This window comes from Stegostoma tigrinum, chromosome 36, assembly GCF_030684315.1.
Source record: "Stegostoma tigrinum isolate sSteTig4 chromosome 36, sSteTig4.hap1, whole genome shotgun sequence".
Classification (NCBI taxonomy): Eukaryota; Metazoa; Chordata; class Chondrichthyes; order Orectolobiformes; family Stegostomatidae; genus Stegostoma; species Stegostoma tigrinum.
In genome coordinates this window covers 17,543,192-17,565,006 of record NC_081389.1, presented here as the reverse complement: position 1 = coordinate 17,565,006, position 21,815 = coordinate 17,543,192, and the positions used below count along the sequence as shown (strand labels likewise).

The 21,815-nt window shown below is 43.9% G+C and overlaps 1 protein-coding gene across 2 annotated transcripts in view; it reads left to right on the top strand.

The window, feature by feature from the left end:
• LOC125446728 (collagen and calcium-binding EGF domain-containing protein 1-like) overlaps positions 1 to 21,815 on the top strand; it is a 162,931-nt gene that overhangs the window by 85,978 nt on the left and 55,138 nt on the right. For both annotated transcript variants that reach the window (XM_059640194.1, XM_048520487.2), the window contains exon 3: positions 3,016 to 3,068. In XM_059640194.1, coding sequence (XP_059496177.1) covers positions 3,016 to 3,068 — 53 coding nt within the window. The remainder of the gene's footprint in view (positions 1 to 3,015; positions 3,069 to 21,815) is intronic.

Here is a 21,815-nt window from a genome sequence, read left to right as displayed (position 1 = left end):
TGAGGGTTAGCGCCTCTCTGCCCATCAGTGCCAAGGAGATATGCTGGCTGTTGACTGTATTGCACTGGAGAGGCTGATGAGCAGCTGTACATTTCAGGCCAATGGCTGAGTGAAGGTGGTTTGAGTGGAAGGGGGTCACTGGATATATCGGAGGGGTTAGGGGGGAAGAGATTAGAAACAAGGCCAAGGTATGGCTTTCAGTGGACACCGCTCAGGCGCTAATTGCTGGAAGAACTTTAATGTAGAGTTTCACTTCAACCACACAAGCAAATGTTCCAGCCCTACACAGTCTAACTAAAGCTATTGTCACCTGCTTCCTCAATGAAATTGTCTGTTTAAGAGCGGTTCTTGTGAGCTTATGGCATTCAGAGGCTTTTAAAGTCCATTTTAAATTGGTTGTTGCAACTTGAAGCCAGAAGGAGTCTTTACTCTGATTTTGTGGAGTGGGTTCAAGGCCAAAAGTGATAGTTTGCATTTATATAGAGCTTTCAACAATGTAACATTGTCCACAAGATACTTCCTTGTGTTATCCATGAGCCAAATAACGCAAGGAAACTCTAACTGCTGCCTTTCAGCATCATTAACAACAACTACTTGCATTGGTATGGAGCCTTTAACAAAGTAAAAGCTCTCAAGCCACTTCATTGGGATAAGCATTTGACACTGAGCCACTTCAGGTGAAATTAGGATAGGGTTGGTCAAGGAAGTATTTGAAAGAGTGTTTTGGCAGACAGAGAGAGCCAAAAAAATTGAGGGACTTCTCAAACTGAGGCCCGAGATTGCTGAAAGCACAGCCCCCAGTGGTGGAACAAAGGGGAAGAATGGAGCCTCTCTGAGCCCTGTAGGATTGGAGAAGGTGAGATCAATAGGTTCAACCAGATGAGACATTGGTGAATCACCCTAGGTATAGCTAAATTGTACAATTCATCCTCAAGTTCGATTTATTTCACCATCCGCTTCTGGCAACTTAGTAAGACATGGCATCTCACATGTGCAAACTGGCATCCAGTACCTCAGTCCAGGTTTCTCTTTATTCATGCACAGCATAAGTGTGTCACTGGCTAGGCCAGCACTTATTGCCCATCCCTAAGGGCAGGAAAGAGTCAACCACATTGCTGTGGGTCTGGAGTCACATGTAGGTCAGACCAGGTAAGGATGGCAGCTTCCTTCATTAAAGGACATCAGCGAACCAGATGGATTTTTCCACAATAATCGGCAATGGATTTGTGGTCATCCTTACTCTTGATTCCAGACTTTCACTGAATTCAAATTCCACTCTCTACTGTAGTGGGATTTGAAACTAGGTCCCTGAAAGTGACCTTATTCTCTGGATAACAGTCCAGCGAAGATACCACTAAGCCATTACCACCCCTCAGCTGACAGGTATTAACAGTTATCTGCTCTGTAGGCAGCGACATAATGGTAATCTCACTAGACTAGTAATCCAGAGACAAAAACAAAGTTGCTGGAAAAGTTCTGAGGAAGGGTCACCGGACCTGAAACGTCAACTCTTTTCTCCTTCACAGATGCTGCCAGACCGGCTGAGCGTCTCTAGCAACTTTGTTTTTGTTTCTGATTTACAGCATCTGCAGTTCTTTTGGTTTTTATTGAGTAATCCAGAGATCCAGGCTAAAGTGCTGTGACGTGCATTCATAACACACCATGGTGGTTGGAGGCATTTAAATTCAATTAATGAAAATGTAGAATGTGATGGTGACCAAGAAAACTATTCATTGTACAACCCATCTGGTTCACTGATATGCTTTAGAGAGGAAACCTGCTATCCTCATCTGGTCTGGACTATATGCGACTCTAGGCCCACAGCAATATAGTTCGTTCATTTTTTTACAAACATTTTTTTATTAACCTATTTTTCTAATTAACCTGCTCAGAAATGTTATGACACACTTCTGGAGCGGGTGGAAACTGAACCTGGGCCTCTCAGTCCAGTGGTAGGGACATTACCACTGCACAAGGTTAACCCTCAACTGCCCTCTGATATGACCAAACACACTATTCAGTTCAAAGATAACCATGAATGAGCAACAGAGATAACAAAGTGTGGAGCTGGATGAACACAGCAGGCCAAGCAGCATCTTACGAGCACAAAAGCTGACGTTTCGGGCCTAGACCCTTCATCAGAAAAGGTCTAGCCCCGAAACATCAGCTTTTGTGCTCCTGAGATGCTACTTGGCCTGCTGTGTTCATCCAGCTCCACACTTTGTTATCTCGGATTCTCCAGCGTCTGCAGTTTCCATTATCTCTCATGAATGAGCAATAATGGGCCTTGCTAGTGAAACTCAGGCTCCAGAGAAGAGTAGAAGGTTTATGATCAAACTCATACAGTGTGGATTATCCACAAGGAGTGTGGATGCTCCTCAATGCAAGGGGTGCTGAGATTCTGAGAATTCTGCAGCTTCAACCCAAGTGGTGGGACAGGCAGAGAGAAAGGTTTACCCAGTTTGGTCTGGGGTACACTCCTCCAGACAGCCTTCAAATGATAACAAAATGTGAAGCTGGATGAACACAGCAGGCCAAGCAGCATCTCAGGAGCACAAAGGCTGACATTTCGGGCCTAGACCCTTCATCAGAGAGCCTTCAAATGAAACAGCTTCTGAGGACATGGCTGGCCTTGCTTTCTCCTGCTTTCCTCAGCGTGTGGAGAGAGACACAGCAGCGTCGAAAGTGGTGTCGTTAGCTGCTCACTAATTGCTGAATGGGGTCTTTGGTCTTCATGAAATATTTCAATAACCCCAAACTGTGGGGAGGCATAAACACAATGCCTTACATAGCTATCCAATGAGCCAACTGCTGCTGGGGCCTGTTGTGTTCATCCAGCCTCACGTTTTATTATCTTGGATTCTCCAGCATCTGCAGTTCCCATTATCACTGAAAAACTTCCTCATTGTGTGGGATTATGACAGGTTCTGTAACTCAATTCAGGATCTATAGCACTGACAGTGATGGAATCAATATGCAGCTTACTAATCTTTCTGTTTGTTTGTCTACTTTCAGGAAGAAATGTTGCAAAGGTTACAGATTTGTCCTTGGTCGATGCATTCCTGAAGGTACGCTCTGTGCTGTTCACTGATCTACATTGAAACTCCGTCAGCACAATGTGACATGCCAGTTTTTATAGTGTATGCCCTGCCTGATGAAGGCAATCATGCTATATAAGCCTTCTTGACTACCTTATCCAGTTGTATGGCCACTTCCTGCTGTATCTTCTGGTAATCCTCCCCATTATCTGCAACTCGTCCAATCTTTAGCTCATCCATAAACTTACTATTTAGGCCACGCATATTCTCCTCCAAATCATTTATACATATTACAAACAACAGGGCGTCAACACTGATCCCTGTGGAACACCAATGGTCACAGATCTCTCGACAGAAAAACACCCTTTCACTGCTACTCTCTGTCTTCTATGATTAATCTAGTTCTGTATCCATTTCACCAGCTCACCAAAGATCCCATGTGACTTTACCTTTTGTATCAGCCTGCCATGAGAGACCTTGCCAAAGGCCCTAAATTCCATATAGACATCTACCACACTCATCACTCATCCTTGACACTTCCTCAAAAAGCTTAATCATGTTTGTGAGTCACAACTTTCCCACACAGAGCCATGCAGACCCCTAATGCTAATCAGTCCATATTTTTCCAACTAGGAATAAATGCCATTCCTAAGAATCTTCTCCAAAAATTTCCCTACCACTGTTGAAAGGCTCACCGGCCTATAATTTTCCAGAACATTGCTTTTGCCCTAGTTAAACAAAGGAAAAATGTTGGCTATTCTCCAGTCCTCTAGGACCTCTCCTATGACTAAAGAGGATACAAATATTTTGCACAAAGACCCAGTAATTTCGTCTACACCTTCCTCTATTTTGGAATTGATCCATCGGGTCCTGGGGCTGAACTTAATGCTTTTTAAAACAGCCAACATCACCTCTTTTTTCATATTGACATCACCCAGAATAGTGACATACCCCTCTGAAGGTTCACCACCCACCATGTCCATTTTCCTTTGTGAACAGTGATGCAAAATATTCATTCAGGACCTCAACCACTTCCTCCGGCTCCATGCATAAATTCTCACCTTTGTCACTGAGCAGACCTAACCTTTTCCCAACTACCCTCTTGCTCATTAACATTTGTGTAAAACACCTTGAGAATTTCCTTAATCCTGTTTGCCAAGGACATTTCATGGCCCCTTTCAATCCTCCCAAAACCTTGTTTGAGTTTCTTCCTGGGAGTTAGAAAGAACTGCCGATGCTGGCATCAGAGATAGTGCAGTGTGGTGCTGGAGGAGCACGGCAGACCAGGCAGGATCAGAAGAGCAGGCAAGTTAATGTTTCGGGTTGAGACGTGTCAGGTCAGGAGAAGAGCCAACTTTCCGGCTCCTCTGATCCTACCTGGTCCACTGTGCTCCTCCAGCTCCACGTTGTATTATCCCCGAGTTCTTTCCTACTGTCTTTATATTCTTCGAGGGCTCCGTCTGTCTTCAAAATAACCAGTAGGAATGAAGCAATATCTCGGAGGATGTGGCCTTTTGACCCAATTTATCTGTACTAATGTCTATGTCGACATGGACCTCTCCCTATTCCTCTTCCTCTCACCCTATCACTACCTTCTTCTATTCCTTTCTGCTTTGTAGATGTATTTAGTTTCCCCTTAGACAAAGCATTTCACGTGATGAAGGAGCCGCCCTCCAAAAGCTCGTGACTTCAAATAAACCTGTTGGACTACAACCTGGTGTCGTGTGACTTCTAACTTTGTCCACCCCAGTCCAATGCCAGCACCTCCACATCGAGATTAGTCTAACACAGAGAAAGACTGCAGTCAGTCAATGCAAGTCATTGTTGTGACTTTTAAACAATGTGCAATATTCAAGGTTCGAGTCCTAGTGATGCAGCACGAAACAGTGGCCATGAAGGTAATAATTATGTGGAGGATTTTAACAATTGGCAAAATGTCTCAACCTGCACCATTTTCCATACTATTTATTGAAGTCAACAGTAAAACTAATTTCTTGTTACAATGCAGTGTTAAGTATTAAATATAAGTATGATCCTGAGCTTCCAGTCACTTGTTACGTTCACCACCCTTCCCACCATGGCCTCCTCATCTTCTTGCTGCTACATTGTTCCAGTGGAGCTGGAGGATACCATCTCATCAATGTGTTCTCTGCAAACAAAAGGAATGTTCAAGCCTTTTTGGAATTATGTGGCAGCTTGGGGAAACCTGTAGTTCCCCGTTGCTTTCTCCATGGCAATAGCCCATCCAATCAGAATTGAGTTGCTAACAAATTTCTTTTCTCCCACAATATAGGTTGTGGTGATCGTTTGTTTGAAATTTGGCATTCTTCTACCTGTCCTAATAAGAACTAGAACATAAGATCCAGGAGCAGGAGTCAGCCATTCAGCCCCTCGAGTCTACTCTGCCATTCGATACTATTGTGACCGATCTCATCTCAGCCTTAAATCCACTTTCCTGCCCACTCCCCATGACCCTTCAACCTGTGACTCATTTAACAACCTTGAACTTTACTCAATGTCCCAGCATCAACTGCACTCTGGGGTGGTGAATTACGCAGATTCACGACCCTTTGAAAAGTAATTTCTCCTCCCCTCTGTTCTGCCCCTTATCCTAAAACTATGACCTCTTGTTCCAGATTGGAGTTGACATGAGAAAACATTCTTTCTGTCTTCTTTATCAATCGTCATTATTGTCTTATATGCTTTAATTAGATTTCCCCTCATTTCTCTGAACTCCAGAGAGTATCAGCCAAATCCCAACCCCTCTCCATCTTTAAATCTCTCATCTCTGGTAAATCTAGAATCTCCTCTGAAGTGCCTCTAATACAATTACATTGTCCTTAAGTAAGGGGACCAAAATGGTATGTAATACTTCAGGCGCATCTCACTAACACCTTGTACAGTTGCAGCAACATTTTCCTACATTCACACTGTATTTCTTTAGCAATAAATGCCACAATTCCATTTTCCTTCCTTACTACCTGCTGTACCTGCAATATTACTTCTCTGTGATTCATGTATGACGACCCCCAGATCCCTCTGCACTGAAGCACTCTGAAGTTTCTCTTTATTTTGATAGTAAGTTGTCTTTCTATTCCTCTGCTAATGGGTAACTTCACACATATCCAAATTAAAATTCAATTGCCAAATTTTAACCATTCGCCCGACCTTAATGAGTGTAAGACAATAAGCTTCAACAATGTGTCTCTCCTTTCAGCAAGGTTCAATTTCTTTTATTCAAACACTGTATTTGTCGAGTGTTTCTTGTAATTGACAACACGTGTACATCTTTTATGATGAAACTGCTCAATTCTTTCCTCCTTGCAGTGAATTCCAGTTAAAATAGAAAGAGAAACATCTGGCAATGGTGTATGTTTAAAACATTGGGCTATTTGTTGTGGTATTTATAGTTCACTAAAAGGATCATACACTTGATACAAAACCTTTTTGGTTTTTTTAATGAGACACTTGTTTTCAGATCTGATGACTTCCAGACAATATTTTCACTCCGCATTATTGGCCTCAAATTTGTTATGAAAGTCAGAGAACGATTTTCTCAATTGTTAGAGTGATCCTTTTCAGAAGCCTTTCGTGACATTGAAAAATCTGACTGATCCAATCCAAATTCCATTGGTCACCACTCTCAGACATAGCAGTCCGCATGGCTCATTCTGAAAGGCCATGCAGTTTTTCTGTCAGACAGGAGGTTCATGTAGGGGCCATTGTCAGGAAGAGGGTCTGCACTTGAAGGGAGTGGAAGTATGGAACACCATTTCCCCAGATGGCTCGTGAGGCTGGAGGTCAATCAAAAATAACAAAGTGAGGATTTAAATGAAATGTTAAGGAATCAAGGTGAAGAAACAGGGTTGAGATACAGAACAGCCAAGCTTGTACTGGATGGTAGAACAGGCCTTGCACCCCATTGGCTTATTGACGTGTTAGTTTGTTCTGTAGCTCCCACAATGGTCTTCAGTGCAGCTAACCAAACCATTGACAGGTCAATCGAAAGAGACAAACCTTCCATGAGAAGGTGTCGGACAAGTGGTGCTTAATAAAATCATAAGCAATTAGGGAATGGAAATCAGATGAGACCATTCAGGCCTTTGATCCTGCTCCTACTTTGAACAGGGTACGGATGATGTTGGGAAGTTCTTTGCAAATTGATGTTGACTATATCAGAAATCACGTAAAACTTGGTGTGAACAATATTCTTAAAATGAAGTGATAATACCTTTCTAAACAGCACTAGGGAATTGACAAAATAGGCAAAATTTATCTGTGAAATTGCAGGCATTTCAATGAGTTGTGAAATTAAGCGATAAGCTAATATGATTTATATTTAACATGATTTCTAAGGTTTTAGAATAGATTTGTAGCTCGGGTTGTGGATGTTGAGGTTGGTTGGCTGGCTGGGCTGGTTCATTGTTCTGCAGACGTTTCATTACCCTGCTGGGTAACATCATCAATGCAGCCTCCATGAAGCGCCATTGTGTTTTCCCACCTGTTATTTAAACTCTGAGGTCCATTGGGCTGGATTACCTCACAATGGAGTGTATATGGAGTCGAGCTCTATGTGTTTATTGACGTTTATTAATATGATTTGCTTAACATGAGTTTAATATGATTAAAGGAGGAAATAAACTGGTATTGTCCATGGCACTCCCAAGTGGGTCATAAGGTTGTGGGTTAATGTCCCACTTCAGAAACATCAGCCCAAAAATCATAATGGACCCTCCAATGGAGTGCTGCATTGCTGGTTGCAGTATCTTTTGGTTAAGACAGTGCTTCTCAATCCCATTAAAAAAGTGTGGAGTGGGGTGATTACGCCTTAAAAGTTACATTGGCCTATGAAGCATGACGAGAGGGAGTATTGAGGGGTGACAAACATGCACATGCGGACATACAAGCACACAGACACACACACATCCTGATACGTCCCCTGGATCTGATGGGATATATCCCACGAGATTGAAGGAAGTAGCTACAGCGATACTAGATGAACAGGTAGTAATCTTCCAAGTTTCAGATTCTGGATAAGTTTTATGGGATTAGAAAGCTGTCTATGCAACAGCCTTATTCAAAAAAAGAGAGGGAGATATAAAACGGCTAACTATAGGCAAGAGATAATAGGAACTGCCGATGCTGGAGAATCTGAGATAACAAGGTGGCCAAGCAGCATCAGAGAAGCAGGAAGGCTGACATTTCGGATCTAGGCCCTTCTTCAGAAATCTATTAGAGTTTGTGATAAAGGATATAACAGCAGAACCTTTAGAAATACATGCACGATCAGATAGAGTCAACATGAAGGGGAGATCATGTCTAAAAAACAATACAATTCTTTGAGAAAGTAACAGGATAGATAAAGGGGAACCAGGAGACATAACAGATTTAGATTTCCAAAAGGCATGCGACAAGACTCTGCTACTTAATGAGATAAGAGGCTGTGGTTCTGGAGTTTGTGTATTAACAGAGGATTGTCTCACTAATAGATGACAGAGTTGGGATGAGGGGCACATTTTCAAGATGGCAACCTGGAACTAGTGGAGTGCCACAGGGATTAGTGTTCGGCCAATGTTTGTTCACAATACATATTCATGACTTGAATGAGAGAAATGAATGTACGATCAGCAAATTGTGAATGACACAAAAACAGGTGGGAATGCAAGCGGTCAGGATTACACAGAGTGATATACTCAGGGTAACATATGGGATTCTTAACAGGCTTGACATAACAGATGCTGAGAGGTTCTTTCCCCTTTTGGGAGACTCCTGGATTAGGTTATAATCTCAGAATAAGGGGTCACCCATTTATAGGACAGAGATGGGGGGAATTTCTTTTCTCAGTGGGTAGTGAATCTATGGAATTCTTTACCTTAGAGGGCTGGAGAGGCTGGGTGTTAAGTGTATTAACGCTGAGGTAGACAGATATTTGATCAATAAGGGAATCAAGGACTATAACGAAAAAGTAGGCAAGTGGATTGAGGATGATCAGATCAGCCATGGTCTTATTGAGTGGCAGAGCAAATGTGATGGGCTGAATGGTCTACTTCTGCTTCTGCATTTTAACGTCTTAAGTTCCTATTTACTATGTCACCATCTCTAGTCATTTTAACTCTTTGGCATTTGTAGCAGTTTGGTTTGTGCAAAGTGATTACATTTCAAAAGGACTTCGCTTTGGTGCATCCAAAGGCGCTACATAAATTCAGGCTAACAAAATGTGAGGCTGGATGAACACAGCAGGCCAAGCAGCATCTCAGGTGTGCTCCTGAGATGCTGCTTGGCCTGCTGTGTTCATCCAGCCTCACATTTTGTTATCTTGGAATCTCCAGCATCTGCAGTTCCCATTATCTCTGATACATAAATTCAGGCTTCATTTTCCGGCAACTCTTGCAGCCACAGTGCCATCTAGCTTTGAAACACTAGGTGGAGCTGTTCACTGTAGTCATCGACAGTGAGATGAACACAAGCCTTTCGCAATGACTCGACACATTGCTACTGGAGGGCTCGAACACTGAAACAGACAAAAGAATCACTTTTGATGTTATGAGTTAGTTTTGAACCGAAGCTTGGTGTCGGGCTACAGGGCAGCTCATGTGGGCACAAGGGCAAAATGGGAAGGTGTGCAACAGTACATGGACCGATCACTGTCCCTACATTGCATTTGGATATTATGTGGGAAAGCTAGGTGAAACCATGTTTTAAAAAAAAGGATTGCTCATTTCAGACAGAGATGAGGTGAAATATTTCCTCTCACCAACTTGCAGTTCTATGGAAGTCGTCATCACAGAGTGGTGGAGGCACAGTCATTAAATATTTTTTACAGCAATAGTAGCTACATTCTTGATGAAAAAGTGAGTCAAAAGTAGGTCAAAAAATGGATTTATGACCACAGTCAGAGCAGTTTTCTAGAATGGTATAGCAGGCTCAAGGGGCCGAATAGCCTCCTACTGTTTTCCATGCCCATTTAGAATTGTTTTAATAGGGTGTGCGATGAATACTGAAAACACCTCGCCTCTCATAGTCTCTGCCTCCCTAACAGGTTCTTCCTCTCACCCATCCCTTCCTCCCACCCCAAGCCGCACCTCCATTTCCTACCTACTAACCACATCCCACCTCCTTGACCTGTCCGTCTTCCCTGGACTGACCTATTCCCTCCCTACCTCCCCACCTATACTCTCTCCACCTATCTTCTTTACTCTCCATCTTTGGTCCGCCTCCCCCTCTCTCCCTATTTATTCCAGTTCCCTCTCCCCATCCCCCTCTCTGATGAAGGGTCTAGGCCCGAAACGTCAGCTTTTGTGCTCCTGAGATGCTGCTTGGCCTGCTGTGTTCATCCAGCCGCACATTTTATTATCTCGCCTCCATTGTGTTGTCTTGCTCTCTCTCAGAGTCCAGCAACCAGAAAGCTCACACACGAGGTGGATGGTCGTGACAGCATAATGTCTCTGAACATCCCTCAGCACCTGCCACAGAGTAGGACGGCAACAGCAGAATCCAAAACTTAGAGCTGCTGGGAGATGAAATGAGGGACTTGCATTTCCACGACCTCTGGATGACCCAAACTGCTTTGCAACTGCCAAAATATTTATGAAATGCGTGTAGCAAGCTCCCATAAACAGCAAACACCGCAGTCATAGAATTATACAGCACAGAAACAGACCCTTCCTTCCAACTAGTCCATGCCTACCTGATATCCTAAACTGACCTAGTACCATTTGCTAGCATTTGGCCCATCTCCGTCCAATCCCGCCATATTCATGTACCTATCCAGATGCCTTTTAAATATTGTAACTGTACCAGCCTCCACCACTTCCTCTAGCATCTCCTTCCACACAAGCACCACCCTCTGCGTGAAAATGTTGTCCCTCAGGTGTCTTTTAAATCTTTTCCCTCTCACCTTAAACCCATGCCCTCTAGTTTTGGACTCTCCCCACCCTGGGAGGAAGACCTTGGCTATTCACCCTATCCATGCCCCTCATTATTTTGTAAACCTCTGTAAGGCTGCCACCCCGCCCGCCACAAATCCTTCGACACTCCAGGGTTGTTTTAATGAATTTGGTTGAGGGGTAAATCTTGAGCAGGACAATGGGGAAAATTACTCCCCTTTTCTCCAAAAGGTAAAGAGACAGATGTCCACCTGTGAGAGTAGATGGGGCTTGTGTTTAAAGTCTTATTCAATACTACCCATCCTGTCATCCTTGTTATCTCTATTGTAGGCTAGGTGGATTGGCCGTGGGAAATGCAAGGATAAGGTAAGGGATGGGTCTGGGTAGGCTGCTCCTCTTCAGAGGGTCACATGGAATTGACGGTCTACTTCCACGCTATAGGATGCTAGGAAGCAGTTGCTTGTGTTTGTGTATTGTCTAGTTTCTGGACTGTTGTTGAAGGCTGCATACATCCAGGCTAGCGTTCGTAATCTATCACAGTCCTGACCGAGCCCTCGTTGATAGCGGGCAGGTTTTGGTGAATGAGGAAGTGGTTTCCCTGTCTCAGAATTATTTTAAACAAACTGGTTAGTTGTGTGTTTGGTTGCTACAGGTATGTGTGGAAATCTTTTTAGTGTACAGGAATGTACACAATACACAAACACAAGCAACTGCTTCCTAGCATCCTATAGCGTGGAAGTAGACCGTCAATTCCATGTGACCCTCTGAAGAGGAGCAGCCTACGCAGACCCATCCCTTCCCTTATCCTTGCATTTCCCACGGCCAATCCACCTAGCCTACAATAGAGATAACAAGGTGTAGAGCTGGATGAACACAGCAGGCCAAGCAGCATCAGAGGATCCCAAACATCAGCTTTCCTGCTCCTCTGATGCTGCTTGGCCTGCTGTGTTCATCCAGCTCTACACCTTGTTATCTCAGATTCTCCAGCATCTGCAGTTCCTACTATCTCACCACCTAACCTACACATCTTTGGACTGTGGGAGGAAACTGGAGCAAGCCCCTGCAGACTTGAGGAGAATGTACAAACTCCATACAGGCACTCACCCACAAGTGGAATCGAACCCAGGTCCCTCACGCTGTGAGGCAGCAGTGCTAACCATGGAGCCGCTGTGCCACCCTTTAACCAGCAACCCAGACAACAACTTAAACTTTCACTTCCTCCTCCACCATTGCACAGGGTGTGCCATCTGTAAGGTGCACCTTTCAAATCTGTGACCTCTAACCCCTAGAAGGAGCAGATACGTGGGAGCACCACGACTTGCAAGTGTCCCTCTGAGACACACATCATCCTCAGTTGAAAATATATTGCAGTCTCTTCACCGCCACTGGGTCAAATCCTGGAACAGCCTTCCCAGCAGCATTGTAGATATAACTTCAAAACATACAATAGTTTAAGAAGGCAACACATCACGACACTCTCAATGACGGGTGATAAATGCTGGCAAAATCCACAGATGCCCATATCCAAATGAAAGTGTACATTAAAAATAATGTTACATCACAAAATCTGCAGACTGCTTGGCATGGGGGAAGCAGGAGTGGGGGCGCATGGAAGATACATTTCACTGGATGTGGCCTAGCTGCATAATTTCAAACAAAAATTACATTGACATCACGTGACATCATCAGGCTATAACATCAGCATATGGAGTAAACCATAAGATTTGGCAGGAGAAAACATATAAAACATATAAAATAAGCAGAGGGTTAGATAGGGTGGATAGGGAGAGCCTTTTTCCTCGGATGGTGACGGCGAGCACGAGGGGGCATAGCTTTAAATTGAGGGGTGAAAGATATCGGACAGATGTCAGAGGTAGTTTCTTTACTCAGAGAGTAGTAAGGGAATGGAACGCTTTGCCTGCAACGGTAGTAGATTTGCCAACTTTAGGTACATTTAAGTCGTCATTGGATGAGCATATGGACGTACATGGAATAGTATAGGTTAAATGGGCTTCAGATCGGTATGACAGGATGGCACAACATCGAGGGCCGAAGGGCCTGTACTGTGCTGTAATGTTCTAAGAGAATTAGGCCATTTGGCCCATCAATTCTGCTCCACCATTCAATCATGGCTGAAATTTTTCTTATCCCTATTCTCCTGCCTTCTCCCTGTAATCCTTGGTCTCTTACTGATCAAGAATCTAGCTATCTCCGTCTTGAATACACTCAATGACTCGGCCTTCACAGCCCTCTGCAGCAATGAGTTCCACAGATTCACCACCCCCTAAGTGAAGAAATTCCTCCTCATCTCAATTTTAAAGGGGTTCCAGCTGCCTTCCTTGTACCTAAGATGTCCTGGTTAGAATGGCAATGAGTGGGGATGCAGGTGGAGTCTGAACTAATGCCCATTTCATTAATCACCTGCACTGGACTGTATTGAGTTCAGATGTGTGGGTTATGAAGGACACTTATGGATGCTGCAATGGATTTACATAACCATGGAATTTGCGTACTTTGGGGGTCTGCTTAAATTTTGAGCTCGAATACAGTGAAATCGGAATATGAGTGAATCATTATGCTTTTACATATAACATAGAACATAGAAAAGTACAGCACAGTACAGGCCCTTCGGCCCACGATGTTGTGCCATGGAATGATCCTAATCCAAAAATAAAATAACCTAACCTACATTCCCCTCAGTTCATTGCTGTCCATGTACATGTCCAGCAGTCGCTTAAATGTCACTAATGACTCCGCTTCCACGACTACCACTGGTAAACTATTCCATGCGCTCACAACTCTCTGGGTGAAGAACCTCCCTCTGACATCTCCTCTATACCTTCCTCCTAACACCTTAAAACTATGACCCCTCGTGGCAGTCAATCCTGCCCTGGGGAAAAGTCTCTGGCTATCGACTCTATCCATGCCTCTCATTACCTTGTACACCTCGATCAGGTCACCTCTCTTCCTCCTTCTCTCCAGAGCTCCGTCAACCTCTCCTCGTAAGACAAGCCCTCCAGTCCAGGCAGCATCCTGGTAAACCTCCTTTGCACCCTCTCCAAAGCCTCCACATCTTTCCTAAAATAGGGCGACCAGAACTGGACACAATATTCCAAGTGTGGTCTCACCAGGGTTTTGTAGAGCTGCAGCATAACGTCGCTGCTCTTAAACTCGATCCCCCTGTTAATGAGAGCCAAAACACCATATGCTTTCTTAACAACCTTATCCACCTGCGTGGCAACTTTGACGGAGCTATGCACTTGAACACCAAGATCCCACTGTTCCTCCACACTGCCGAGAATCCTGCCTTTAATCCTATATTCAGCATTTAAGTTCGACCTTCCAAAATGCATCTCTTCACATTTATCCAGGTTGAACTCCATCTGCCATTTCTCAGCCCAGCTCTGCATTCTGTCAATGTCTCGCTGAAGCCTGCAATAGCCCTCGATACTATCAATGGCACCTCCAACCTTTGTGTCATTAGTAAACATACTAACCCACCCTTCAACCTCCTCATCCAAATCATTTATAAAAATTACAAAGAGCAGAGGCCCAAGAACAGAGCCCTGCAGGACACCACTCAGCACTGACCTCCAGGCAGAATACTTACCATCTACAACCACTCTCTGCCTCCTGTCAGCCAACCAATTCTGAATCCAGACAGCCAAATCACCCTATGTCCCATACCTCCTGACTTTATGAATGAGCCTGCCGTGGGGAACCGTACCAAATGCCTTGCTGAAGTCCATGTACACCACATCCACTGCTTGACCCTCGTCAACCTATCTTGTGACTTCCTCAAAGAACTCAATAAGATTTGTAAGGCATGACCTGCCCCTCTCAAAGCCATGCTGACTCCCTTTAATCATGCTATGCTTTTCCAAATAGTCATAAATCCTATCCCTCAGAATTCTTTCCAAAACCTTGCTGACCACAGATGTAAGACTGACTGGTCTGTAATTTCCAGTGATTTCCCTATTCCCTTTCTTGAAAAGAGGAACAACATTTGCCTCCCTCCAATCTTCTGGTACGACTCCCGTGGAAAGTGAGGAAGCAAAGATCTTCGCCAGTGGCTTAGCAACCTCCTTTCTCGCTTCCTGGAGCAACCTAGGATAAATCTGGTCTGGCCCTGGGGACTTATCAATCTTAATGTTTGCCAAAATTTCCAGCACATCAACTTCCTCAGTCTCGATCTGTTCAAGCCTGTAATCCTCTGAGGCCGTGCTAGACCCTTGCTTCCTCCACCTTACGTACGCTGCCTTTTTCTTTTTGACAAGAAGCACCTCTGTACCCGTCAGCCAAGGCTCCTTAATCTTACCCCTTCTTACCTGTCTCAGAGGAACAAATTTATACATCACTCACAACAACTGCTCCTTAAACAGCCTCCACATGTCTGCTGTGCCCTTTCTGTGGAACAATTGCTCCCAATCTGTACTTCCCAACTCCTGTCTGATAGCGTCATAGTTTCCTTTACCCCAGTTAAATATCTTCCCCTGGTAACTGCTCCTTTCCCTTTCTATATTTCTTCATTCATATCAATGTCACTTTGGCATACTGGAGTGATATGAAGGACTTATTTTTATTAAGTGATTAATCACACACACTCAAATCTCCCTAACTCTCATACTCACACGAGACTGCAAACACACAGTTTTTCTCTCTCTCTCATAGAGTCACACACAAACACAGTCTCTCTCACACACACAGTCACACTCACACGTGCGCATGATCTCTGTTTCATGCAGTCACACACACAGTCTGTCTTCAACAGTCACACACACACACACACACGTCCACACATACGTAGTCTCTCTCTCACAGTTACACTCACATACACATGCAGTGACATGCACAGTCTGTCTCTCAGTCACACACACACACGTCCACACACACCTACCCTCTCTCTCAGTCACACTCACATGCACATGCAGTTATACGCACAGTCTCTCTCTCTCTCACACACACACCTGTCCACACACACCTAGTCTCTCTCTCAGTCACACTCACATACACATGCAGTTACACGCACAGTCTCTCTGTCACACACACACACACCTGTCCACACACACCTAGTCTCTCTCTCTCTGTCACACTCGTACACATGCAGTTACACACACAGTCTCTCTCTGTCACACACACACACCTGTCCACACACACCTAGTCTCTCTCTCTCTGTCACGCTCATACACATGCAGTTACACACACAGTCTCTCTCTCACACACACACACACACTCCTAGTCTCTCTCAGTCACACTCATATACACATACATATCTCCCTCACAGTCACATGCACATACATACATTAGTACACGTAGTCATACACGCATGTATACACAAATCCAGACCCGTCTCAGTCGCACTCTCACATTCACACGCTCAACACCATCTTCCCCAAATCATCCTTATCATTTATTGACGTAATTGTTGTTGGAAGTCACGAATCTCGGTGAACGCTGGAGGTATCTGAACCAAACCTATTTGTGCGTTGCTTATCAATCTGCCCCCACAAAGCAGTAAACTGGAAAGCTATTGTTTAAGGCAGGTGTGGGACTTTTTTAAAATAGATGTGACAATGAATAACTTTAAAGGTCAAGGAGGAAATAAATCACTCTGTAACGGGGGCGAGATTACAGAAGGCGGTTTATTGCACAAAGGAATATCTGTTCGCAAAGTTACAACAAATGATGTCGGTTATACAACTAACACCTACATCATCATTTGTCTGCATTTTCAAAACTGCCCGCATTTTTTTTGCCAGCACCTTTATACAGCATTAACACTTCAGTCCTTAAGGAAATAAGTGATTTGGGTTTATTTAGACTCTTTTATTTTGGTTGCACAACAATTGCATTGACGGAAGAATAATGCCGACTCATTTTGTGAAGGTAACGCACTCGACTCTTGACGTTGCACAAAAGGATTAACGTAAACAGTTGGCTGCGACTGGGAATGTTCTCCGCATCATCATGATTTTGAACGTTTCATCTCTTGTGGTGCCTCGCTTCATCTATCGCTGTAACCCCCTCCAGCCCGACACCCCTCTGATCTACCTGTACTACGCCAGCTCATGCCTTCCGAACCTCTCTGATTTTCATCGCTCCAACACTGGAGGCTGTCCCTTCAGTTGCTGAAGCCTAATCTTTGCAATTCCTTTCTTACACCTCTCCAGCTCACCTTCCTCCTTAAAGACACGCCTTCAAACTGACCGCTTTGACCACCAACTATTTGGTCACCTGACCTCGTATCACTGTAGGTAGCTAAGTGTCACACTGTGTTTTATAATGCTCGTGGGGAGACCCTTAGAATGTTTCATAATGCCGAAAGCACTAATTAAATATAAGTTGTTGTAAACCTCTGCATCTCTCTCCTACTCTTTTCTTCAAGACTCTCTTTGAAGCCTACCTCCCTGATGAAGTTTCTGGTCCCTTGCTTTAATATCTCCATATATACCGCTTCGTTGCCAAGTTTTGATGGATTAATGTTGTGTTGCACCTTGGTATATTTTACTTTATTTAAAAGCTGTGCATAAATACAAGCCGGTATTTCTGCATTTCCATGCATGGTTGTCACAATTACTGTGCCCAGGATGGTAAGAAACTACAGAAAGTTGTGAACACAGCCCAGCCCCATCACACAAGCCTACCTTCCATCCATTGGCAACATCTATACTTCTCCATGCCTTGGAATGGAAGCCAACATCAGCAAAGTTCCCTCCCTCGCCAGTTGTAATCTCTTCCAACCTCTTCCATCAGGCAGAAGATACAAAAGTTCGAAAACACAAATCGGTGGGTTCAAGAAAAGCTTCTGGCCTCCTGTTATTAGACTTCTGAATGGACCTCTCAAATTTTAAATTTAATGTTGACGTTGCTTTTAATGCACCTTCTCTGCAGCCATAACATTGTATTCCTCACGCTGTTCTATTACCCTGATGTACATGTATGGTATAATCTGTCCTTACACAAGCTTTTCACTGTACTTAGGTACATGTGACAATAATGAGTCAAATCAAATCAGTACATTGTATCAGTGGCTTTTAGTCATGTGACAAAGCATTACATCTTGGTCCTCTTCCACTGCTGAATCAGAACACCGCCAGACTTCAACGCAGAGCACCACAATCTAGGAAGAGACTTCAACTCGGTATTGCAGGAGTGCTGCACTGTCAGCAGTGCCCTCTTCCAGCTGAGATATTAAATGCAGGTCTTGTCAGCCCTCTTCCAGCACCAGCTCCCTCCTGGTGTTCTGATCAAAACCTAGCTCTCGACTGCAATTGTTGACACCGTAGCAGCGTAAAAGAAAACTGCAGAGATGCATGCACCGCATGTGCATTTGCAGTGCCTTTGACGCCAGCAGCGTGACAGGGAGCTATATGCATCAAAGAATGGGACTATCCATAACACTGAGTGACATAAAGATACTTTAACAAGCACAGCGCCGACAGAATGTGTGTCTTCAGCAATGGGCAGAATCTTTAAGAATGTGCCAATCTTTAATTTAAGTGTTGTGGCTTTCACAGAATATTGAACCGAAAACACCTTCCACACCCTCAACCGTGTCCATCAAGAAGGACAAGAGCAGCAGATACATGGGAACACGGCTTCCTGCCACTATTGTCCTGACTTGGAAATATATCACTGTTCCTAGTGTCACTGGGTCAAATTCCTGGAATTTCCCCCCCAATGACATTGTCGGTCAATCCACAGCACATGGACTGCAATGGTTCAAGAACGCAGCCTCATCACCACATTCTTAAAGGCAGTTTGGAATGGGCAATGTATTCATTCACCTGAATGAATTAAAAAAAAGTTTTTAAAAATCTTAGGACTGCAGTGTAACGAAACTTTGATTTGACCCGCTCACCATTTGCTCGTCATCTCACTTGACCTTGCTTTTAAAGCACCTTCTCTGCAGCCAAAACATTGTATTCCTCACTCTGTTCTAATACCCTGATGTACTTGTATGCTACCTCAGCATCCAGGCCACTCCCACGCTCTCACTCCCTACTGTTTGCTGCAAGTGAGGTGGTCAAGGCCAGTGAGACAACAAGCAGGAGGAAGTTAGGAGTGGGGCAATGGGCAGGAGGGTGACCGACTATGATCAAATCAAAGCCAAATACATGTCTGACACAAGGAAACGGTTTCCAGCTCAGGAAGGTCAGACCCAGGTCATAGGTCAAAATATCAAATGATAGGACGGCTTGTCATCTTGGCAAATGGACATATAACAACAGTGCCATCTGTGAGAGGAACCAGGCTTGTATTAGTGCACAGAGTGGATATTGTCTTCCTGTTCCAATTCAGTGTTCGTGGTATCTCTTGAACAACATCCATTCAAGAATATCAGATGGCACGGCCAATTTTCTCATTGCTGCTCCTGATACCTTGCAAATTGTTTGTTGTAGCCTACTGGTGTTTGCACTCCAAAAGTACTGAGTTAGCTGTCCTACCACCAGGACTCAAGGCAAGTCCATTCCTCACCTGTAGTATCAGCGATGGCTCAGTTTGCATGGTTCCCTGTTCAAAGTCCAAGTCCAGAAAAATTTTTTGATTTGATTTGATTTATTATTGTCACATGCACCTAGGTACAGTGAAAAGCTTTGCATGCAGTACAGGCAGATCATACCATACAAAGCACTTTAGAGTAATAGAACAGAGTGAGGAATACAATGTTATGACTGCAGAGAAGGTGCGTAGAGAGCGAGGTCAATATTTAAATTTGAAATTTAAGAAGACCATTCAGAGGTCTAATAACAGCTGGGAAGAAGCTATTCTTGAATCTGTTGGTCCGTTTGTTTAAGCTTTTGTAACTTCTGCCTGACTGACACTCAATGCAGTATCAAGGGAGAGCTGCACTGTTGGAGGTTCAGTACAAGGGACTGTTGAAAGGATTTTTTGGATGAGGCATTAAACTGACATCTCAACTGCATGGGTGAATGTAAGAGATCCCACGGTACTGGGACTGAAAACAAGAGCAGGAAAGTTCCCTGGTGTTCTGATCAAAGAATTACCCTTAGGAAACATCACAAATAACAGATTATCACATTGCTGTGTGTAAAAACTGGTTGCTGCATTTCCTTCATCGCAATAATGATTACATTTCTAAAAGACTTAATTAAAGTACTGTAAAGCACTTTGAGATGTCTGGTGGTTATGAGGTGTGCTATTTAATGCCAGTCTTTCTTTCTTGCACATGTAATTTACCCTAGTCCAGACAGTAGAATGACTAGCCACAAGCTGAGCTGATAGAGATTGCAGTTCTCTTCCCATGGGGAATTGGAAGTGCAACTATTTGGCAGGGTGGTACTTTACCACTTTACAGACAGCCTAATGCTATGGGAATGCAACACCATTGAATGAAATATTGAAATACAAAAGGAGGCAGTAATAATAAGATTGGCTAGCAGAAACTGGATACTTATGAGATATTTTTTCCCGCCAGGAACATTTCCTTCAATATTTATTGCATACATTTATAGTATGGCTGTTGGACAGTTAAATCTGGTATCTAATTGCAAGTGGATGTTGCTATTGTGGACGTGCAAAACTGGAAATCAATCTTTTTTCTTAATTGCCATGCTTCTGAATGAAGCTCAAGTGTTCCAAACTCACTACAATAGCACTTGGAGCGTGGGGTGTGTGGAACAGCTGCCCCCTTAGCACAGTTTTGTGTGGCCAAGTCTGCTTGCATGTAATCCTTACCTGTTCAGAGCACCAATCATAGAGACATCCATTTGGTCTTCTTCTCCCACCCCAACAGGTTCATAACTAAGAAATGAAAGCATCCACGGATGTTTTAAGTAAACATACAATGTTTTAATAAAAAACCTCTTCTCCCACCCCCACCATGAATCTGCATTGAGGAGTTGCTCTCCAGTCCAAACATGTGCAGATTAGATTGATTGGCTATGCTAAACTGTCCCCGCAGTGTCCAGGGATGTGCAAGCTAGATGGGTGAGCCATGGGAAGAGCAGGGTTATGGTGTTAGGGTGGGGGAATGTGTCTGGGTGGGATTCCCTTTGGAGAGTTCTGAATAGCTTCTATCTGCACCGTAGGGATTCTGTGATTCAAAGAGGAAACATCATTCATTCCTGGAGACTCCAGGGCACGGAGAGCTTAACAACCCTGAAATGGTCTGGCAGTCTTTGTATAACTGATGGGAGTTGTGAGCAAGGATGGTGTGTTGGATTGAAAGAATAAAGGCAATCTTGCCTTTCTTGAAGCCCCAAAATAATAGAGTAATAAAGGCCTTTCAAAGTGTAGTCACTGTTGTAATGGAGGAAACATTAATGCAGAAATGGGAGAGATGGTGCAGCAGCAGTTATGCCATGGATGAGTAATCCAGATTCCTGAGCTAATTCTTTGAACAGCAGGTGGAATTTAAACTCAACCAAGAATTCTGGAATTGAGAAGTAATCTCAGTCATTATGACCATGATACTGTCATTGACTGTTGTAAAAACCCAGGAACCCTAGGAACACAACCACCTCCAAGTTCTCCTCCAAGCCACTCACCATTCTGACTTGGAAATTTGTTGCCGTTCCTTCACTGGGTCAAAATGCTGGACTTCCCTCCCTAAAAACATTATGGATCAACCCACAGCAGGTGGACTGCAGTGGTTCAAAAAGGCAGCTCATCACCACCTTCTCAAGGGCAACTAGGGATGGGCAAGAAATGCTGGGCCCAGGCAGAAATGCCCACATCCCACAAATGAATTATATAAAAAAAGGTTTATTAATGCTCATTAGGGAAGGAAATCTTCTGTCTTTACCAGGCCTGATTTACATGTGACTCCAGACTTTCTCTGATGCGTTGACACTGACTTCTGAAATAGTCCAGCAAGCTGCTGGGTTTTAAGAGCAATTAAAGATTGGCAATAAATGCTGGCCTTGTC